At 34.6% G+C, this 23,842-nt stretch overlaps 1 protein-coding gene across 6 annotated transcripts in view; it reads right to left on the bottom strand.

Annotated features, from left to right (window-relative positions):
- Positions 1 to 23,842, bottom strand: part of ZNF148 (zinc finger protein 148) — a 122,582-nt gene that overhangs the window by 35,993 nt on the left and 62,747 nt on the right. For all 6 annotated transcript variants that reach the window (XM_087439735.1, XM_087439740.1, XM_087439739.1 and 3 more), the window contains 2 exons: positions 10,057 to 10,182; positions 929 to 1,052 (listed from right to left, as the gene is read on the bottom strand). In XM_087439735.1, the coding sequence (XP_087295861.1) occupies positions 929 to 1,052; positions 10,057 to 10,182 (250 nt within the window). The remainder of the gene's footprint in view (positions 1 to 928; positions 1,053 to 10,056; positions 10,183 to 23,842) is intronic.

Below are 23,842 nucleotides of genomic sequence, written 5' to 3' on the forward strand. Positions count from 1 at the left end.
TCCTTGGCTAACCATCACTTTATGTCCTTTCTCTTATTTTCTTCAGAACCTTCAGAACTTTCTAAACATCATTTTAAAAAAATCCTGTCTCTTAAACATTCCCTCTCTGCTGGAGCCTTTCCTTTTAAGGAAAGTATTCTTTGGTCTGCTGTACACAAAGAAACTTTCCAGAAATCCTGAAACACTCCTACCGTAGTACTTTCTCTCCTTCCTTTTTACCACACCTTCTTAAAAGAGGAGTCTACCCCATGGCTCAAACTCTTCACCACTCCCTTGTGCTTTATTTAACTCCTATACTCTGCTTTCTTAAAAGGTACCCATGATCTCCTTGCTGTTTATTCTAACAGTTTTCTCTCAGTTCTCTATCCCTCTCTGAAGGTTGTGCCATTGTCGTTCACAGCCTCCTCAGAATTTTCATTTCTTTTAGCTTCTGGGCCACCATTCTCCTAGTTCATTAAACCTACCTTATTACTCTGTCCCCTACTCCTATCCCTTAATTCAACCTATGTGTCTAGTCTGTTTCCCCAAAGATCTATGATCAGTCTTAAGTTCTGCTCTCTACAACTTCATGTTCTTAACTATCACTTTTTATATTTGATTCCCAAATTCATAGTTCAAACTCCATCTGGATGTCTTGCATAGAAAAATAAACGTTGACAGGCTTTTAATAGCACATTCTTTAAATGTTTCTCTAGCTTAAAAGAACACATTAAGCCAAGTGTCCAATTAAGACTAATTAATTTTGCACATCCATGCTGTTTTCTCATTTCAAGTTTTTTCTGGTTTCCTTCTGACATCCTGGCCTATGAAATCTCTGATATGAAATGCCAGGTTAGCTACCGTCTTAGGAATGAATGACATTTACACGAAGATGAAATAGCAAAGAAAATAATTTTAATGGCCATAAGCCCATTTTAATTAGAAATACCTGTATGAATGAAGACATGTCTCTGTAAGTGATAGTTCGTTCTAAAGGCAGCATTGCAGTGCTCACAAACGTGAGATTTAGGGGTTTTCAAACCAAGTGATCCATCCTCATTTATTGTAAGGATCTAGTTAAAAAAAAAAAGCAAAAACAAAAGAAAGAAGTTTTAAAAATGTAATACTAATTTATAAAAAAGATAATGCCTTTTAATGCAAATAATGGTCACCAGAGATCACGAAATATTTTTTCCTAAATAATCTTGAAAAGGCTATTAGAATAATGTTATTATTAATTGTAGGAAAGTACAATGTGACTCAGAATGGGTAAAAAATCACTAATACAAGTCTGGAAGCTGGCTAAGTAAGATCTCAGCACTCTCCTCCCTCCTCTTCAAAGCTGATGTCTAACAGAGTCCCTAAGTGTTCTCTGCTTGAGTGGGGACAGCTTTATTTTCAATCTCAAATTCTCACACACCTAAGACAAAAGTCTTATGTTTTAGACATGAGTAAATATAAATCAGTATAGGATTGCTTAAATAAATCATGGAAAATGAATACAATTTAATATTATGTGGTTGTAAAATAAAACGAGAAAGCTCTCTATATACTTATATGGAAAGAGCTCCAGAACTTACTAAGCAAAAAAAACAAGTTTTAGAATCCAGTATATAATTTTGCTAATTTTTGTATACAAGAGAGTACATACAGGAATATATATTTGGTTGTATATATATAAAAACTATTTGAGAAGGATATACATAAAATGTGGATAACCTCGATTGTGATGCCTGGGGATCCTGGCAGATAGGAGACAAGGTGGGAGGGAGACTTTACACTGTGCATACTTAAAAACATTTTTCTGAACCATATAAATGCTTACCTAGTACATTTTCCTTTTATTTTTTTTAAAGAAGAGAAAAAGAGAAAACCACGTTTTCAAGTCATTCTAGGATAGCATTTGGAGTCTAGTTCAGTCCAGAATCTCTAAGGCCATTCTAGGACTACTAAACTACTGTTAAGCATATTCCTAAATATATTTGTTAGATAAATAAATTAGAGTAGGTTTGGGGAAGGAAGAGGAAGATAGGTGACAAAGAAATCAACCTTATTTTCCTGGGCTTCTTGCCTTTATTTATTTTTATAGTATTTTGAAGCAAATAGGCTTTTTTCTTCTTTTTTTTTTGTGAGGAAGATCAGCCCTGAGCTATCATCTGATGCCAATTCTCCTCTTTTTGCTGAGGAAGACTGACCCTGAGCTAACATCTGTGCCCATCTTCCTCCACTTTATGTGGGACGCCACCACAGCATGGCCTGACAAGCAGTGCATCGGTGTGCGCCAGGGATCTGAACTCGGGACGCCAGCAGCAGAGTGCACACACTTAACCGCTACGCCACGGGGCCAGGCCACCCTGCGCTTCTAGAGGTTGAGAATATTGTGGGCCTGGTCTGGACAGTGCCAGAGAGAAGGTCACCTCTGAGCTTCATGTGTTCCAATTTATCAACCATGTGTTCAACATGCAACATTAAACTGCCTCTCTCATCAGATTTGTGGCAGAGTAAAAATAATAAATGATCCCTTTTTTCAATTGAGAAGAGAATAAAAATGGCAAAATATGATGTGACAATAAGAAACAAAACTAGGAGATAGGATCAGGGGGAGCATGGCAGGTGAGAGGGAAATAGTATTGGAGGCAGGGGGCATATGGAGTAGGAGCTAAGAAATTGTGTCCCACACAGGGGAGAGCAATCTGGGAAACATCTTAAGAAATACAAACACTTGTGGAAACTGATTAGGGCCTGTAAATACACAGCTACGACCCCTTCTCAAACCTAGAAAAGGGGAGTAGGTAAGAAAAAAAGGCTTTAATTTTTTAAAATATTTTTTTACTTTGAATTCAGGAAGACAAGTCAGTCTATACTGTATGTAAATCAATGGTAATTATTATGCAAATTATACAGGGCATTTGGGTTCTGGGCAAACTGCCAAGGTGGTCAACAATGCTTCAAAGTCTATGCACCAAAGTCATAGAGGGAAACATTTGGCAGGAGAATGGAAGTGGGTGTCACAGCTTCCTGAAGACAGTCAGTGAGAATGGAAAGTTTCATCTCTGGCCAGTCAGTTTAAGATTTTTTCAGCCCCTCTAAGTCACAAAATAGTATTCAAGTTAACACTGTACAAAATGAAAAAACAAAAAATCTTTTAAAATATGATTCATAGTATTCTAACATAAAACAAATAACGAAAAGATATTAAACATTTTATATAAAACAGAACTAAAAGCAAGATAGCACCAGGTATTTTTTCACTATGTTGATAACAAATAAGAAGATCCAAGTGCCAAAAAACATGGCAGCTCAATAGCTTTCTGTGGCATAGCAACTGCAAAGAAAGGCTTTGTAAGAGCAAATCTGGCCCAAGTTACTTCATGTGAAACGGATGTAATCCTTGACTGTAAAAAGCCCTTTTATGAAGAGTTAAGGAGTTCTAGGTCATTGTTTTCTGGCACTGGAGGTAATGCTGCCTTTCATTGTGGATTCAAGCCTTAATTCAAGGTGGATTTTATGGATGAAACAGCTAACACTGACTTGTGAATAAGGAGACTGATAAATCTAGCATATTTATAAGTTCAAAGACAGAAAAATCAAATTGTTAGACATTTTATATTTTTCTTTTTCAGGCAAGAGTAACAAACATCTTTGTATAAAGGACAGAGTAAAATTCATCTTGCCTCAGAAGAGCACCAGTGGCTCTTCCAATTTGTAATCTGCTTTAAATATAAGCACCTGACTTTGTCTGTTTTATTCACTACTATAACCCCAGTATTCAAAACGGTGTCTGGAACGCAGTGAGACCCTATAAATGCTTATTGATGTGGCTGCCTGCTATCCATACCAAACATCCTCACAACTTACCGCTTTATTCTTTTTAAAAATTTTTGCAAAAAGTGATACTTTTCAATTTTTCAAAGTCACTAAGTAGTGCCATAGAGATGTGGACATGCAAAGAACAAAGTCCCTTAGTGGAACATAAATGGCACATTAATGCAGGCAAAATTTTCTTCCTTGCTATAGACTGGGCTTCTTTTCTTGTTCACACTCTTTCAAGATCTTTCAGTAGAATGTGATCTACCCGTTAAGTGTGCTTGTCTTAGAGATTAGCAGTCTTACCTGCTACTAGTACCATAAAATATTTTTGCTTTTCTTTTTCCCTTCAACATACGAAAGCATTACAACTAAAGAATTTGAAATTTCAAAGTTTAAATCCTAAGGTGCCTGCTATAATATTTCCATATGATTTATCTTGCCTCCTGTCACTGCTACTTTCAGAGAAATATGGTGTATTATAAAGACCAAGCAATCAGGCTTTATCAAAAGTGGAGAAATCAGTAACCGTCTAAATAATACTCAGCGTATTTGATTTTTTTCTTAACTGTTTAATAAATTTAAAACAGAATTTTTCAGTAAAAAATTTCCATATCAAATGGAACTCCTCAATTAATCTGCTTTCTTAAACTCATGGTCCGTTAGTAGACATATTTTTTGTTCTGAGCCAAATTTGTCCCCAGCTATCCATCTATATATATGGTGATGGTTATCTTAAATAATACACCAATTTTCATCCAGCAAAGCACCAAGCTCTGCCTATTCCATTCAGAGATTTTCAGTCCTCAAGGGTCACCGCCACTTAATAACTGAAACCTGACACCCCTCAGTGAGAAAGTGTTTTGCTCTCTTAAAAGGCAGACATGATTTTCTATACTATGTACACTATGCCTACTATGTACTACTGAAATTATTTTAAATATTTTAAACTAATGATTACACATTTTATCATACATTCTTAAATCAATCTAAATCAACTTCTAAACCACCAAAACCCAAAGACAATTTAGAGGAGATAGTTTAAATTTCTCACCTATTATGAGTAGTTTTATTGCAACTGGGAGTGGGAAGTGACATCTTCTAAAATTCTCTTCACTCTCCAAATCCAATTAGAAATGCAACAATAGTGTAACTCCAAAGACGCACAACAAAATAACAAAGTTGCCAAGAGCGATCACCACTACCACATCTTGATATCCTCCTTGTCTCTAGTGTCCCACCCTCACACTGTCACTTTCTGTCATCCTTCAGGATTTTTATTGTCTCTCACTACCAGATTTTACATATTACCAAACTTCATTTTTAAATGGCAAGGTTTTGACAGTGCCAGAACATGAAATTCACTGTATCATAAGCATGGTACAATAACTGATGTTCAGCATAATAATCTTGAGTTTTAGAAAAGGTTATTTCTCTTATGTCTCCTAAATATTAGGCAAAGAAGTATGTGATGTTTTTTAAAGAAAGATTTACATCAAAATATTTTTTAAAGTTAGGATTCGGTTCTGTGGAAAAATTATTTACCCAGAATACATAATTCCCTGGAAAATTAGATAGATAAACTAAAACATTCTTTTACTAATTTTTTTCTTCATTAAGTACTATTAAGTAGTATTCCATATTTCTATCCCTGGTCTTACAATCAGTTATTCATCTTCAAAGCCACATCTTCCACAATCAAGTTAACATGTAGGAGAAAGTATGACAAATGTCTGGTATATCTATTTCTCTGCTCCTTTTAATTAAATTTTCCTCAGATCATTTAATTTAAAATCTTTTCTGGGAACCAATGGTGTATAATAAATTGCTGGGAAAGGATTCTCTATATAATGTATAATCAATTCGATTTGTGGAATATGCTCTTCCTTCCTGAGTCTAGCATAACTCTGAATAATCAATTTCTACTCAGACCACCTGAAGTGTTATAGCAAACAAACCCAGTTCCTTTCTTCAGCACCTGATAACAGATCCTGGCACATAACAAGGCACTCAAATTGTGTGCTGAGAGAATGAAAAAGGAAATACATTTCAGAATAAGAAGTAATTAAAAATACCCTGCTCTACCTCATTTAATTACTACGGAGTTTGAAAAGACCTATAAAATGTATACAATACTGGATTAAGATAATATTGCTATATTTTACTGAAAAGCATTCTTAGAGATCATCAATGTTAACAATCTTCATAAAACACTTCTGTGTGGAAAACGTTATCTCCTCATTCACACAACAAATCAACAGTAAAGTTAGGCGGTAATGCCTCCTTTATCATCCAGAAACTTCTAGTATCAAGACCTGAGATTCTCAAGCTTAAACGTAAATCACAATCACCTCGGACACTTTTAAAGTATAAATAGAAATCCCCTGAATAACAATCTCAAGGGATGGGGCCTGGGCATTTATAACTGGAAAAGCCCTATAGATGACTAACGCAGAGCAAGGAGGGGAACCACCGACAAGAATGCACTGACACTGAATTAAGCCTACTAAGACTTTTCATACATTGCTAATAACTTTAGTTCTCTATAGTCCTAATCCACAACAAAACAAAAAATTCAAAGGGACAATGGAACGCAATATTAAGTGGCTACTTAGGTATAGCAATGTAAAAATGAACAGCACGTCATTAAGGAAGGAGACAGTGAAGCAATTATAAGCAGTTAAGTCTAGCTAGCAGTCAGAAGTTTTCAGGGTGAAGGAGAAAAAAAGCCCTAATATCTCACTCCTCCTAGAGGGCTTAATTACAATACATATGATTTTTCTTTAATGTTCACAACATCAACCCCAAGACATTAAAAGCTGAATCATGTTCAAATGTAATATATTTTAAAAGAAAACAACACATTAAAGGTTTCCAACAAAGCAGTTAAAATAAAATAAAATTTGACATTTAAAAGGGACAAGCTTTGGGGCTGGCCCGGTGGCACAAGCCGTTAAGTGCGCACACTCCACTGCAGCGGCCCGGAGTTCGCAAGTTGGGATCCCGGGCACTCACCGACGCACTGCTTGGCAAGCCATGCCATGGCGGCGTACCATATAAAGTGGAGGAAGATGGGCACGGATGTTAGCCCAGGGCCAGTCTTCCTCAGCGAAAAAAGAGGAGGATTGGTGGATGTTAGCAGAGGGCTGATCTCCTCACAAAATAAATAAATAAATAAAAATAAAAGGGACAAGCTTTTATTATGTAGAAAATTTACTTTCATAAAACAGCTTAGTCCATGATAGCATCAAATAACTTGACCTAGATAAACATTCCCTTGCTTGATTACCCTCGTCTTCTTCAGACGTGTTGCCAAATGTGTTCGGCAATTTTCACGTATCAAATCTACTTTAAGATGACTAGGCTTTGCCATATGACAAAGGCTCAAAAAGCAGTTATTGCTTAAAATCCATGGCAGCTAAAGATGACAACAATACAGTACTTCTCACCACAAAGCTTACTGAAGGAAACCCCATTTATATAGACGTATAAGCTTTGATATTTTTACTAAAAGTCTATCACATTACTTTAGTTATATTTCCTGTACAGATCCCCAATCTGACACAATGGTGACACATACTCAAAATACTCATAATGGCAAAATTCAAAATTTGGGAAAGGTGTTGGGGGGAGAGTGGAGTCCTCTAAGCATAATAAATTATAATTCTTTGAGAAACTTAAAGTTGTTTTTAAGGAATTTAAAACAAGCAATACACTGATTTACAAGCGTGAGATAAGCTTTTCTTTCTCTTCATACAAAAGGGCAGAAAGAGTTACTTTAATGAAAAATCTGAAGTGTGAATTTTTAAACACATGTCCAAGAAAATCCAAAATAACTCTTTGGTCATGCTTCAAAGTTCTAAGACTCCAGACACAAAAACTATTCATCTGGGGAGTGCAGACCAGTGTTAAAAATAGTCCACAACCATTCCTTGTCCCGTCACACGTAACATGTCAGGACAATTTAAAAACAATTGTTTTCGTTATTCTCAAACCTCTGTCTGCCATATATTATTTCTAGTCATTTCAGCCTCCTAAGAATTCCCTAAAAAGACTGCCCAAAAACGTTTTATTATATACAATATACTTAGAATAGACCAAATCTTTCATCTAGCAACTACACAGATACAGAAATACTTAAATAATACTTAGAAATATCATAATACATTATAAATGAATTTATCTCAAATTAGACAAGCAAAATAGCTTAAGCCCTGTAAAAATGTGACTTGTATTAATAAACACCTAGAACATATCACCAAATAAAGATTCCAAGTAACATCCTACTAGAAGATAATAATCTGACTTTTAGTCAAAATTTCATAATACATTACCCTCAAGAATAGTCCCAGAAAAACAGGGCAATAAAATATCAGGAAAAATGTACAACTTACATATATTATGTTATTTTTAAAGATTTGAAATAGATTCCCCATAGATCAGGCGTGAATCCAAAGTAATATAATCAATCACTATCCCAATTTTTGAAATAAATTTTTTTCACAAAACCTGGTATTGTTCTATAAATCAAGAATGTAATTTAATTTGTTAATGTAAAAAACAAACAAAAAAGTATCATTTAAATTGCTGAGAAAAACCTTAACCCCAAGAAAAGAAAGGGAAGGAGGAAGGAAAAGAAGGAAGGAGGGAGGGAGGGATTTCACAAAACATGAAATACAAAATGCCAATAATTATGGGGAAAAAAAAAAGTTTAGTATGACCAGTAACTAAAGAAATTAAAATTTAAACTATAATCAGAAGCTCATTTTAAGGTACAAAAAAAGCAAAATCTCATACTCAAGGCTGGTGAGAGGGTGGACCTTAGCTTAGGTCCACTACAGGTAGCAATGTAACTGGTTCAACTCTTCTGGAAGGAGAAACATTATCAAGAAAACTTTTTAAAAGCTCATGCCTTTTGATTCAATAGTGCACGAAGATCCATATACAAATATTTTAAGAGCAGCATAATTTAAAATGAAGGCAAAGAGAATACAACTCTCCACCACATAGCAATCATTTAATATAATGTGATATATGAAAATATATCATGCAGCTAATAAAATCTTTATAAAAACCTTTAATAACGTTAAATGTAAAAATAGCTTACACACATTTTAAGTGTTAAAAATCAGGAAATTCAATCTATCTCTATACACAAATTTGAAGATAGAAAGGGAATATGGCAGAAAATTAAGGTAGTTGTCTCTAGGAAATATGATTATGGGTTATTTTAGTCTCTATATTTTTCAAAACTTTCTATAGTAGGCATACTTACATATCCCAAAAGCAGTAGGATGTTGATAAATGTTAAACAACAGGTTAAAGAATCAGGGGGTTGGAAAGTGTTTGATGATTTCAATAGCATAAACATTCTCACCATGGCTAATTTTAAGCTACCAATGGTTTCAGCACTGGCTTGCAAAATTCCTGAAAACTTAGCTTTGGGCAAGCCAGTACAAGCTGGCTCCAGGACACCACTGAGTTCAAAAGTAAACAAAATATATAAATAATGATAATAATTACAATTTACATCATAATGCAAATGCAAAAACAAGTAGCCATCAAAATAAAAAGGTCATAATATGATCTTTTAAAAAAGACTTCTTCACTATTTGAGGGAAGAAAACAAAAGATGAAAAATAACTATAAAGATGTAAATACACTGCACAGGGTTCAGAGACTTCCTAGGAATACCAAAATACAATATAGTCAACTATCACTGTACTGAAGAAGGGGAAAAAAGCAGGCAATTCCTAACAGTAAATACTGGGTCACTTGCTTATATACTGAGCCATTCATTCTCGCATAAAGTATTTACTGGGGGTCTATTATGCTCACTATTCCAAGCTCTTGAGAAACAGGTGTGAATAAAATGAGGTCCCTGCCCTCATGGACACTATATTCTAGTACAGGTATCCCACAACCTTTTGTTGATGAATAACTGGTATTGCATTTTCCTGAAACCGTAATATTAAAATAAGTAGAACTAATATGAATGAGAAGCAAGGGCACTGCGTACCATCTGTTCGTTTTTTAAAGAAAAGAGAGACATGGTAAGAGTGGGAAAATTGAAAGCAATGGCCCACTACCTCCATGCAGGCGTGCATCCCTTCCTTCCTCCAGGTGAAGCTGACACAACATTCCAGCTTTACTAAACCACGTGAGACTTCTATGTCTGCCTTACGGTCCAGCCAGGTTCCTGCCCTTAAGACTGACCAAATAGTTTGGGATTAACAGATTAGGGACCACCACCTTAATATATTCTCTTACTTTTGCAGGAGAACGTTGTTTCCGTTTCTTCTTTTTCTGTAAGTCTACTGGCTCTCTGATTTGTTTTTTGTCTCTCATCAGTTGCTCAGATACATCAGTAAAAGTAATTTCCTGCTTTACACTTATCTGTTAAAAAAAAAAAGCCAATTTTAGAAATAAACAAAAAGTTCATTGTGACAAAAAGCCATGGCATGTTTAATCCTTTGCTAAACCTACATATAATGCTCCTAGAATGATTATCTGTGTGTGTGTGTGCGTGCGCATGCATGCACATGCACAAGTAAATAGTGTGTGGAAGAATTCATTGATAGGCAATTGAAAAATAAGAATCAAGAGTACATAAACTAGGGGATAAACTAAGATTTTACAAAAAATCTATTTGGAAAAAAGATTAAAGACATCCTGGCAAAAGATGACTATAAGACCTAGTGGAATAAAGGAGAAATCAGGACACAGTAACATCAATTTCATTCCCACATTTAAGGAAACTGATGCTAAAGTTAAAAGCACAAAAAAAGGTTAAATTCGAAAAATCAATAAAATACTAGTGGATAAAAGGGGTATTCAGACTTCATAATGGGCTCTCTCTCAATTAACAAAATATCACGAAACAACACAAAATTCTAAAAGGTAATCACATCAAAAGAAAGGTAAGACAAACTAACAATGAAAATTTAATTATCTTTAAGCTCAACACTTTTGACAATACCTTAGCCAGTATCTTCCTGGCCTCTACAACAAACCATCACCAAATATGTGTTTATAGAATTGTATAAGGTTTTAGGCCACTGCTATGTACAAGACATGATGCTAACTACCTAGTATGTAGAGAAATACTATAAGAAACATTAAGATGTCAACAATGTTATCCCATCTTTAGACCTCAGTTCTCACAAATATGAAAAGATTTGCTTGTCCTAAAAATGTACACCAAGGTTCTAAGATCACTAACGGCAGCAGCACCAATTCTCATCAGAATTGATGGTGCTCAGTCATCCACTCCTCACTGCTACATTTTCAATCTATCCTTGAAATGAAAACACAAGAATTTTAAAACTAAGAAACTTTCAACTGAACAGGCTATGAAATACATTAAAAATCCTTGACCCTTCCACTATGTGAGGACACAATGGGAAGTCTGCAAGCCAAAAGAGAGCCCTCACCCTACCATGCTGGCACCCTGATCTTGGACTTCCAGCCTCCAGAACTGTGAGAAACAAATTTCTGTTGTTTGTAACCTTTAAAAAAAAAATCCTTGATAATAACACAGGAAGTACAATGTGCTAATGGCTACATTTTCAAAAAATACACTAAAAAACATGGTGCAAAAGATCATAAACATCTTACAGATTCATAGCATAAAGCTGGAAGAACTGTGTAGAAGGGGCTCGTGAGGAAAAAGCAACATGAGCCAGGGATTTCAGACTGACAAAATAAGGAACTGGAAGTTTTCATAAACTCCTGAAAGATGTGCTGTGTGAGAATCGCAAATCAAGGAGAATCTTGGTGCAAAAACATGATGTAAATGATTATTTAGCTAATACATAATTCTTTCTCCCAGGTTACAGAATAGTACTAGTAACCATTCTTATGGCTTCTTTTGCTATCATTATTTGGAACATAAAATAGAATGGTAAAATCACCATGAACAAGGTTTTGGAATACAGACATACTACCATCTCCAAAGTGATGTTTACTGAAATACAACACCTTGGGCTGGGTATGAAACAAAGAGAAATGATAACAGACTAAGCAGCTGTTGAACTGTTCTGTCCTATTTTGTAGGGGCACCAAAAAGTAGTTCCAACATTTCTGTCAGCTTATAAATTGCAAAGAAACCATGAAAATGTAGCGTGCAGCAATAAGAAACAGAGGAACTCTTTTTAGCAAGTGTCAAGTAGAATGTAAGACAGATTCACAAATAAGTTTTGCAATTAGCAGCTATTCAGAAACCAAGGAAGAGCCTTTATGTGCAAACAGTGAAAAAGATTAATACTATATCTGAATCTTTCAGTTATTTCCACATATATGGAAAGTGATCATATTAGTACTAGCATTTTCAAATATAAGGCACACTTTTAACACTATGAAAGCACAAACCCAAACCTAGAGGTATCAATGGATCAAAGCACTGTGCAAGTCAGTAAGCACATGGCAAGTTACCTTTTTAGAAAGCTCCAACAGGCTTATCACTAGTAAATGGAATACAGTAATCTCTGCTATATATAACATAACCACACACTACAGTATACGGTCCAGCCTAAGGTGCTTAGAAAAGATGTTGGTAAATCCGAAAACATAAAGAGATGGGTATGATAATGATAAGACAGCTAGGAAGAATGAGTTGCAAAAAGTCTAGGAAAAAAGTCTTCTTTGGCCCAAGGAAGACTACAATAAACTAGAAAAACATGAAAACTTCTTAAGTATAACAAAAGAGACAATAATTCATCCATAAGTTGTCTACTTTTTCCTTGAGAACTGTCATTAAAAGAAATTCAAGTTTTCAACTATAAAACATTTCTGAAAGAAATTGAAGAAGACACAAAGAAATGGAAAGATATTCCGTGCTCTTGGATTGGAAGAATTAACATAGTTAAGATGTCCATACTTCCTAAAGCCATCTATAGATTCAATGCAATCCCTATCAAAGTTCCAACAACATTTTTCACAGAAATAGAACAAAAAATCCTAAAATTTATATGGAACAACAAAAGACCCCGAATAGCTAAAGGAATCCTGAGAAAAAAGAACAAAGCTGGAGGTATCACACTCCCTGATTTCAAAATATACTACAAAGCTATAGTAACCAAAACAGCATGGTACTGGCACAAAAACAGACACACAGATCAATGGAATAGAATCGAAAGCCCAGAAATAAACCCACACATCTATGGACAGCTAATCTTTGACAAAGGAGCCAAGAACATACAATGGGGAAAAGAAAGTCTCTTCAACAAATGGTGTTGGGAAAACTGGATAGCCATATGCACAAAAATGAAAGTAGACTCTTACCTTACACCATACACAAAAATTAACTCCAAATGGATTAAAGACTTGAATGTAAGACCTGAAACTGTGAAAGTTCTAGAAGAAAACATAGGCAGTACGCTCTTCGACATCAGTCTTAGCAACATCTTTTCAAACACCACATCTGACCGGGCAAGAGAAACAATAGAAAAATAAACAAATGGGACTACATCAAACTAAAAAGCTTCTGCACAGCAAAGGAAACCATCAACAAAACGAAAAGACAACCTAACAATTGGGAGAAGATATTTGCAAACCATACATCTGATAAGGGCTTAATCTCCAAAATATATAAAGAACTCATGCATCTCAACAACAAAAACTACCAACCCAATTAAAAAATGGGCAAAAGACCTGAACAGACATTTCTCCAAAGAAGATATACAGATGGCCAACAGACACATGAAAAGATGTTCAAAATCACTAACTATCAGGGAAATGCAAATCAAAACTACAATGAGATATCACCTCACGCCCGTCAGAATGGCTATAATTAACAAGACAGGAAACAACATGTGTTGGAGAGGTTGTGGAGAGAAGGGAACTCTCATACACTGCTGGTGGGAGTGCAAACTGGTGCAGCCACTATGGAAAACAGTATGGAGATTCCTCAAAAAATCAACGATAGAACTACCATATGATCCAGCTATTCCACTGTTGGGTATTTATCCAAAGAACTTGAAAACACCAATTTGCAAAGGTACATGCACCCCTGTGTTCATTGCAGCCTTATTCACGATAGCCAAGACTTGGAAGCAACCTAAGTGCCCATCAAGGGACGAATGGATAAAAAAGCTGGATATGGATATATCCATGGATATATGGATATACACAATGGAATACTACTCAGCCATAAGAAACGATGAAATCCAGCCATTTGTGACAACATGGATGGACATTGAGGGCATGATGCAAAGTGAAATAAGTCAGAGGGAGAAGGTCAAATACCGTATGATTTTCTTCATTAAGTAGTAGATAATAACAACAATAAACAAACACATAGGGACAGAGATTGGATTGGTGGTTACCAGAGGGGAAGGGTGAAAGGGATAATTGGGTACATGTGTGTGGTGATGGGTTGTAATTAGTATTTTGGTGGTGAACATGATGTAATCTATGCAGAAATAGAAGTACAATGATGTACACCTGAAATTTTTACAATGTTATAAACCAATGTTACTGCAATAAACAAAAAATTAAAAAAAAAAAAAAAAAAAGAAATTCAAGTTTTCAATGTTACTTTTCATCTAAAATAAACCAAAGTATAATGAATCAAAGCAAGTTTCTGTAGATGTGTGATATTTGAAAAGACTGGTTTGCTGGATTTTGAAACACATTCATTAGAGCATCAAAAAAACCAACAGACTAGAAAATACGTCACATATTTAAAAAACAAAAACAAAACCTCTGGTTTCTTCCCCATCACTTAGGCTTTACCATTTCACCTAGTCCCATGTGCAACCTCATGCCTACATTTGAGAGCGTAAATGTCAATGCTGCTCTCACTACCAATCCAGAAATACCATCAACACTGTCAATCACCCTACGGGTCCTTAAGATCTGACTAAACCCAGACATTTCTCCACCTAAAACTCCCAGACCCCTGCTCATCCACCAATCTAAGCTCCCTCTGTGCCTCTCATTTTGGGACTAGGGAATCAGGCCTGACTCCCACGTCATATCTATCTTCTCTACTCATCTAACTTCCTCCCCAACACCCTTAGAAGAGGCAGAATCCTATAGTGTCATGCTTCCTTGCCCCTTGCCACTGCCCAAGGTGGCTCTTTCTTGCTAGTTCTAAAATATCTCTCTGAGTTATCCTGATGTTTTTCTCATATTTTCTCTCTCCCCTTTTATTCTCCCAACCTTAAACATAAAAAGACCTCTCTATATTGAAAAAATCCTTCCGTTGCTTCTAATCGCTAATAACTCAAGCCCAGAATGCAGAATGAATCCTTCTTTTTCAAGACTTATTTCATTTCTGGCCCCAAAATAAACAAACTATCCTACTTCTATATTTAACTATTTCATGTACCAGTATCTTATCTTGATATGTGAAAATAGGATATTCTTCTTTGGTATTTCCCATATTAGCTTTCACTCACTTATTCATTCAACAGCTTTTAAGTGCCTGCTATGTGCTAAACTCAATCAGTCTAAAATAACACAACAAAAGCTTTAAAATTACCGAGATTCTAATAGGTGCAGAGCATAACTCTTGATACTGAGAACATATTCTAAATATAAGGTCTCCTTTTCAAAGGTCTTAAATGTAGATGGGAAGTTTTGATGCATTACAAAAAAAAAAAAAAAACCTAATAATTCGAGACAGCACATGTCAGGATCAACCTAAATGAATGGTACAGGCAATAAGGGCAGGAATCAAACGGAGAAATTAAGAAGATTTGAAATAACTGCAAAAGCCTTCATGGATGAAACAAGACACTTAATCTGAGTTGCAGGTTTATCATATATCCCCCTTTCATTTTTTTCTTCCAAACCTGAAAGTGGTCTGGAACCAAAGTCGTATTATCTCCGAGGTATGCCTGTATTCTCATTCATCTTCCCATTCCTGTTTGAGTAAAAAGAAAGGGTCTCTGTGTTTTCCTCTATACCCTGTGCTACTGATTCCACTCCTACCCATCCCCAAGGCTCTGATGCTTCACTGACTCTCTAAAATACATCTCCCTTACTCCACCAGCTATTTCTTCTCTGCCTAAAAGCACACTTAAATTTCCCACATAAAATAAATTCTCATGGACCAAAACTTTTCCAACAACTTCCTTCTTCTTATGGCCAAACTTTTTGAAAGAATAATCTGTAGTAAGCATACAGACAAAATAACTGCCCCCAAATTTAGAGAAACAGTTACTCTGAGAGTAAAAGTAAAAAAAAAGTAAAAGTACATAGCCATATAAAAAGGATCTGTTTAACTATCACTAGAAGGAAAACAACAAGTGTTTAAATGTAAAAAGAAAGATATAACACAATTAACCATACTGCAAACATACTGTCAAAAAAAGATTGTTAGCAATATTTGAGAGTATTCATGGAGTCCAGAAAAAGAGAAATTTAAGATTAATTGTATTATCTGTATATATATATATATACACACACACGCACAGACACACCTATGCATATCCAGGATGGTTTTGGCAAGAACAGTTAAACATAACCAGTCAACAGGAAGATGTCTAATTCCAAGCTCAGCAAGCCACAGAATAGTGCAGGGAGGAGAAGCAGCACACTGATGGACAGGCTTTTGTGTGAACCATGAACCATAATCCTCCCTTCTGCCTGACCCATGAATGTATGCAAAATTTTGAAAGGAGCTACATTTGTCAGGGTTTGAGAAAGCCCACAGCTACCCTTTAATTTTGAAAAGGTTCAGGGATCCACAGTTCACAATAAACATTCTAGTCTACTTCTCTATGATATTCCTCACTATAATTCTGCATTTTGGTTGTTATATCAGCATCTTATAATTTAGACAACTATAAGATCAAGTGGTCAAAGTGATCAAATCAGGTTATCTTAACTGAAATAGTGCTGACCACCCCCATCCTACCTGGAAATTCTATTCTTTCAACTTCCATCATGATTTAAGTTCTCTCCTGTTCCTCATGGTAGTTCTTCTGGATCCATGCTTCTAGTATATATGTACCTTTATTTTGTAAGAGTTTGAGTAAGTCTGTATCAGTGGTTCTCAAAGTGTGGTCCAGGAACTCCTAAAGGTCCCTGACACACTTTCAGGTGGTCCATGAAATCAAAAGTACTTTCATAATAACACTTGTTTTTTTCACCCTCCTCTCATGAGTTTTTTCACCCTGCCTCTCATTATATAGTGGCATTTCCAGAAGCAAACTAACATATGATGTTAACATAGACTGAATGTATTAGCAAATATAAGAATTCAGTTATCTTATAATAAGCCAGACAATAAAAAGATTTGTAAAATTGCAAAACAAATTCTCACTAAATTTTTTGTTTTAGAAAATAAGGTCATATTTCATTAAAAATGTTACATGTTAACATGTAATGGAATTTGTTATTTATAAATTAACATATAAGTTTTTAAATTTCTCAGTTTTAATTTCTAAAATGGTAAATAATGATATATATATATATAACCAAGAGCTGTTAGGAGCCTGTACTATTTTTTAAGAGTAAATGGGTTCCAAGACCAGAAATTTTGAGAACCACTGATCTAGATACATCTTCACTATACTTTGCATTCCCTTCCTCTTCTCCATTCAATCTCTTTTAATACAGATTCCTGGGCCCCACCAACATAAAGAAATTAGTAGAAATGTGTGTACATATGCAGGTTAGTAGACATTCATGTATTTCCTAATTCTGTCTGCTGAGAACACCAAGAAACAATGATATCCAACACACCCACGACCCAGAGCCTAGTTTCTAAATACCATTATCCAGATAAAAGGAACTGAGGCTCCTTGAAGAAGTGACTGATTCCAGAGCTCGGGTAGGGGAAAAATATAAGACGACCCTGGAACATCTTGTGGCGCCAGAAGCTGAAGTGCTGGAAAAAGGATCAGCGCATGTCAAAAGAACACAAGAGCCAGTCTGAAAGAGCTCCTAATGGGCAAAGCCATAAAGATTTGAGCAACAGAATAAATAATGACAGTTATAACTCAAAGAATCAAATGAATATCCATACTGATATAAATTGAAATAGTTGAAAAAAATAAATGTGGGAGAAGAGAGAGCTACAATTAACATAAATACAGGAGGAATGGGGAAAATACAAAACCACAGTTAGGCAAACACCACATTAACAACTACAGCCAGCAGAGTGCTAAAATCAGCAGATAAAAATTTGAGGAGAAACAGGATATTTCAACAGACTCAAAGTATCTCCTCCAAGATACTTGTCAATTACAAAGGGAAAAAGAGTGACTTTACAGTGGGGAAAAGTGGCAGATACCACCTTAACAAAGGGTCAAGGTTAATATCACCAGTAGTGAGACACATCCCATTTTGTACTCCTTGATATGATGCACTGAGAAGAACACAACACCACTTCTATGGGATTGTCAAACACTGTAGAGCTTCAATCTAATCAAGAGAAAACATCAGACAAACTCAAACTGAGAGATATTGTACAAAATAACTGACCAATACTCATCAAGTGTCAAGGTCATAAAAGAAGGAAAGACTGAGCAACTGCCATGGAATGGAGGAGACTTAAGAAGACACAACAACTAAATGCAACGTGGCATCCTGAGCTGAATCCTGGAACAGAAAAAGGACATTAAGGGAAAAACAAATGAAATTCAACTGAAGTTTATAGTTTAGTTAATAGCATTTTACCAACATTAAGTTCCTAGTTTTGATAACTGTACTCTAGCTGAATAAGCTTTCATATTAGAGGAAGCCGGGTGATGGGTTTACGTGAACTCTGTATTATTTCTGCCAACTTTTTTATAAACCTAAAATTATTTCAAAATAAGTTAAAAAACTATTCTAAACTTTGATTTTTCTAACTACAAAAATACTTAGCATCCCAAACTTATCAAATTGTATACATTAAATATGTGCAGATTTTTTGTATATCAATTATACCTCAGTAAAGCTGTGTTAAAAAAATACTTGGCATTTATATGGTGTTCTATAAATTTGTGATACCTCCTCCTGAGCATAGTAAACTAAGATTTAGCTAACATTTGCTATGTGCCAGGCACTGTCCTAGGTGCTAAGAATACAATGGGGGGAGGGGAGCGGACACAAGGTCTCCAGACTGTATAGTCTATCACATTTAATCCTACAAATACTATGAGGTTAGTATTTTCATCCCATTTTAAAAAGACAACTAAGGCCCAGAAAGGTTACTTGTCTAAAATACCACTAATTAAGAGGGGAAACCAAAATTTAAACCCAAGCCTTCTAAATCCAGCAACTGAGAGCCTAACTACTGTGATCTATGAATTATTTTTTATCCTCATGCTACCAATAAGAAAACTAAAACTTCAGAGAGGTAAGTATCTTACCCAAGCTATTAAGTTTCAACACTAGGACTTAAACCAAGATCTTATATCTTTTAGTGCAGTGTTATTTCCATTACTATAACTGCTTCTTGATAAATCTAAATTATTCAAACTTATTTAAAAATGATTTTTGCATGAACATATTTTATTTTCCCATATATGCACTGTAATTTGGTTGCTGCCAGAATATGGAAAGAATTTACAGTGGTTTTAGAACACCTACTACTAAAGGGAAAGAAAATAATTTAAAAAATAACAAAGTGGACAAAATGCCAACAATATTTAGGTGACGCATAAGACTTGGGTTTTGATACCACCTCTTCCAATTGCTATCTGGGTGAACCTGGCTTCCAGAAGGAGTATGGAAAAACAAGGAAAGCACAGGTTAGGAGTTAAAAGAAATACAATTGAATTCCAAATAGTAATACTAGCAGTGTGAGACCGAACAACTAAAATTTAATCATTTGGAATTTTCTTCACCTGTAAAATGGAGGGAATAATCCTCACAGAATTTCTGTAGAGTTAAAAGAGATTATTTATATATGTAAAGTATCAACCACAGTACACAGCATTATATAGTAGATTCTTGATGCCATTCATTATTATAATAATAACCTCCCCTGTTAGTTAATTAGTGGTAGTAATAATATCCAGCTTACACATATCAAATGAGATTACATAAAGAGCACCCTGAAAGCGTTCAAGTTCTAACCAAATATTTATGGTTATTAATTATTATCATACAACTGCAGATGTGTAATTGCTTGGATAGAGAGTTACCAATTCCTACAGAACGTCTTCACTTAGATATCTATTACCTAAAACTCAATATTGCTAAAAATAAATTAATCTTTCCTTCACATCAGAACCTCGTTCCAAATTCCCTGCCTTTTAATATGCCATACAGTAGTCCCTCCCTTATCCACGGGGGATAAGTTCCAAGACCACCAGCCGATCCCTGAAACTGTGAATAGTACAAAACCCTATATATACTATGTTTTTTCCTATACATACATACTTACGATAAAGTTCAATTTTTAAATTAGGCATAGTAAGAGATTAACAACAACTAATAATAAAATAGAACAATTATAACAATACACTGTAATAAAGGTTATCTCAGTGTACGATTTTACGACTTACTTTCTTTCCTTACTAAGTCGAGAACTTTCACCTTTTCACTTCAAGGAAGCACTTTATAACTTCTATTTGGCACATCCAAACTGCCAGCATCACCACTGTTGCACTTTGGGGCCATTAGTAAGTAAAATAAGGGTTACCTGAACTCAGGCACTGCGATACTGCAACCAAGACAGCTCCTAAGTGACTACCGGGTGGGTAGCATATACAGTGAGGATATGCTGGATAAAGGGATGAGTCACATCCCAGGTGGGGATGGAGCGAGACAACCCATGATTTCATCAACCTACTCAGAATGGCATGCAATCTAAAACTCACAAATTGTTTATTTCTGGAATTTTCTATTTAATATTTTCAGACCGTGATTTACTGTGTGGGTAACTGAAACCACGGAAAGTGAAACCACAGATACGAGGGGACTACTGTATTATCCTAGTCTCCTGTCTAAAGACATCTTTTACTTTTCTTCTCTGCTCCCAACACAAGACCAAGTCTAGTTGGTCTTTTTTCACAACATCATATACAAATCTAGAAATTATATTTCACATTTCCTACTCTTAATATCTATAAAGATATTAAGTTGGGAATTTCATACACTACTAGAGGGAAAATAAATTGATCAACTTTTGCAGACTACAAATTGGCCAGTATATATCAAGAGCCTTAAGAAATCTATACTGAAGAAATGATCTCACATGACAACAACGTCTACATATAATATCACATTATTTATTATAGTAAAAAAAAGTGCAAGTCTAATATCCAATAATGAAGAAATAGTGAGACAAATTACCATACAGCTATAACACATTATACAATTATTAGAAATTTTACTTTTGAATAACATTAATGACCAAGTGAAATGCTCATGTTTAAGGGTAAGTGATAAACATATAGATAAATATGTAGATAAATATATTTTTACAATTTTATACAAACACACAAATACATACGCAGCAAATTTTATACAAACACACAAATACATACACAGAAAAACAAACAAAAAAGCAAACACTAAAATCAAAATGTTAGTAGTTATTATCCTAGAGTAGTAAGATTACAGCAATTTTTATCTTCTTTGCAGTTTTAAATTTTTTACATTTTCTCAACAAGCATGTGTTACTTCATAGTCTTAAAAAGATAATAAATTCAGTCTTAGTACAAATCCTTGGTATTAGTCAAAGAAAAATCTATTCATCATTATCTTAATATACTAAGTTGTTCCAAGAACCGAAATATTAAGCCAGCAAAGTGAAACTGAAAAAATTTCTGTGTGTGAGTGAAAAAAAAAAGCCATCAAACAAATCTTGATCCTCATCTCACATCACCAGCAAAAAATCAATTCCAAATGGATTGTTAATCTAAATGGGAGAGGAAAACTATAAGGTTTCTACAAGTTACCAAAGGACAATCTCTTCATGACCTCGGGGTAGGCAAAGAATTCTCAAACAGGATATAGAAAACACTAACCAAAAGGAAAAGACTTAAAAATTGAACTTTATTAACATTAACTTCTGTTTATCAAAAGAGTAAAAAGGCAAATCAGAGTAGAAAAGATACTTGACATATATATGGATCCATATATATATATGGATATATATATATATATCCAACAATAGATAAAGAACTACTACAAATCTGTAAGAGAAAGAAATAAGCTAATAGAAAAATGGGCAAAAGATGAACATGCACCTTACAAAAAAAAATATTCGAATTGCCAGTAAACATGAAAAGATACCCAATTTCATCAGTTGTCAGTGAAATGCAACCTAAAATCACATCGCAATACTACTACTGAGCCACCAAAATGCCTAAAATTAAAAGAACTGACAATACCAAATATCAAGGATATAGAGCAATTAGTATTAATCAGCAAAAGCACTTAGAAAAACTTGACAGTATCTACTAAAAGTGAACATATGCATACCCAGCAAATTTAATTCTAAGTACATAACCAACAGAAATGAGTGTGTACGTGCACCAAAAGACACATCCAAGAATATTCACAGCAGCACTTTTCCTAACAGCCAACATCCTGAAACAATCTAAATGCCTATTATACTAGAATGGGTAAATTTTGATATATTCACACAACTGACAATTATACAGAAATGAGAATAAACTACTTCTACATGCAATAACATGGATATATCTCATGAACAATGTAAAATAAAGAAATCAATGCATGATTCTATTTATATTGAATTCAAAATCAAGTACAACTAACACATCATGATAAAAGTGTTAGGGTAGTAGTTATCCTTAGGAATTAGAGGAGGGTTGTGACTAAGAGGGCCAGAACAGGCAAAGGGCCTCTGGGATGCTGATAATGTTCTATGTTTTGATCTGGGTAGTGGTTACACAAGTATGTTCACTTTTGAGGAAATTCATCACTTACAATTTGTGCACTTTTCTGTATGAATGTTATATCTCAATAAAAAGATATACACCTAGAGAAACAGCGTTACAAATGTGCAGATACATATATAGATACAAGTAACATGCTTGTGTATATAGACACCTATGTCTTTATAAGTAAGCATGATCTTTTCACCACTATTTCACTCAAAAAAATCTATTAATAATGTAAATATTCATCAATAGGGGAGTGGTTAAATAAATAAAATGAGGTACAACATTTAATCAATCATTAAATAAGCCAGTTTTATATGCAATAACATGGAAATTTCTACAAGATATGTTATTAAATTAATAATGCAAATTTCAAAAGCATACAAATAACATCTAATTTACATAAAACAAAATATGTGTATTTTCATAAAATATATATATTATATTTACAAAACATTATATAGAAATAAATACACACACACTGTATGTTTGTTTATAAATTAAAAACTTTCAGAAGGATATCAATATTAGTAGATATCTCTCTGGAATTAGAGAAGACAAGTGTTAGAAACAAGGAACTTGTACTTTTTACTTTGTTCGCTTCTATAGTATTATAATTTTTACAAAGACTACGTAGTCTTTTTATAATAAACTACATCTACAATTACAAAAAGATCAAAGTAGCCATCTCTGAGACTGATCTAGCTAGGGTTATCCTATCACAGCCTCGCCATGATTCCCAATTTGCACACTACTGACCTAAGAGAGTGTAACTCTCATTCAGTACCACTGTCTCACAGTTCCAGATCAATCAATTACACACCAAAGATCAGACAGAACTATATTAAAAGAATTAGGAGACTGGCTATGTTATTAAAGTCATCTAGAAAGAAATCTTCTATTAACAATTTATGTCTACCTGAGAAAAAAAAAGAAAGTTCAGTCAAACAACTGTAAGAACATGGTAGGATACTGAAAAATATATCACTCCAGGTTGGCTCCCTAAAACAATCTACTAGAAGAGATACCTTGATTCATCTACTGACCAGGTGGTTGAAATCAATAATAAGAAATGACATGACTCTCATCAGGAAAAACTATGAAGATTACTTACTCCATGTTCTCTGCTCAAATATTAATTCCTATCAAATAGGGCACTTTCTAAGAGCCACGTGGCAGGTCAGTAAAATTTTGTTAAAAAAACAAAACTAGAGAGTTGATATAAATTATCATTTATTCCCCTTAAAATGAGCTCAATT

Source organism: Ceratotherium simum, chromosome 15 (assembly GCF_057802395.1).
Source record: "Ceratotherium simum simum isolate JZ-2026a chromosome 15, ASM5780239v1, whole genome shotgun sequence".
Classification (NCBI taxonomy): domain Eukaryota; kingdom Metazoa; phylum Chordata; class Mammalia; order Perissodactyla; family Rhinocerotidae; genus Ceratotherium; species Ceratotherium simum.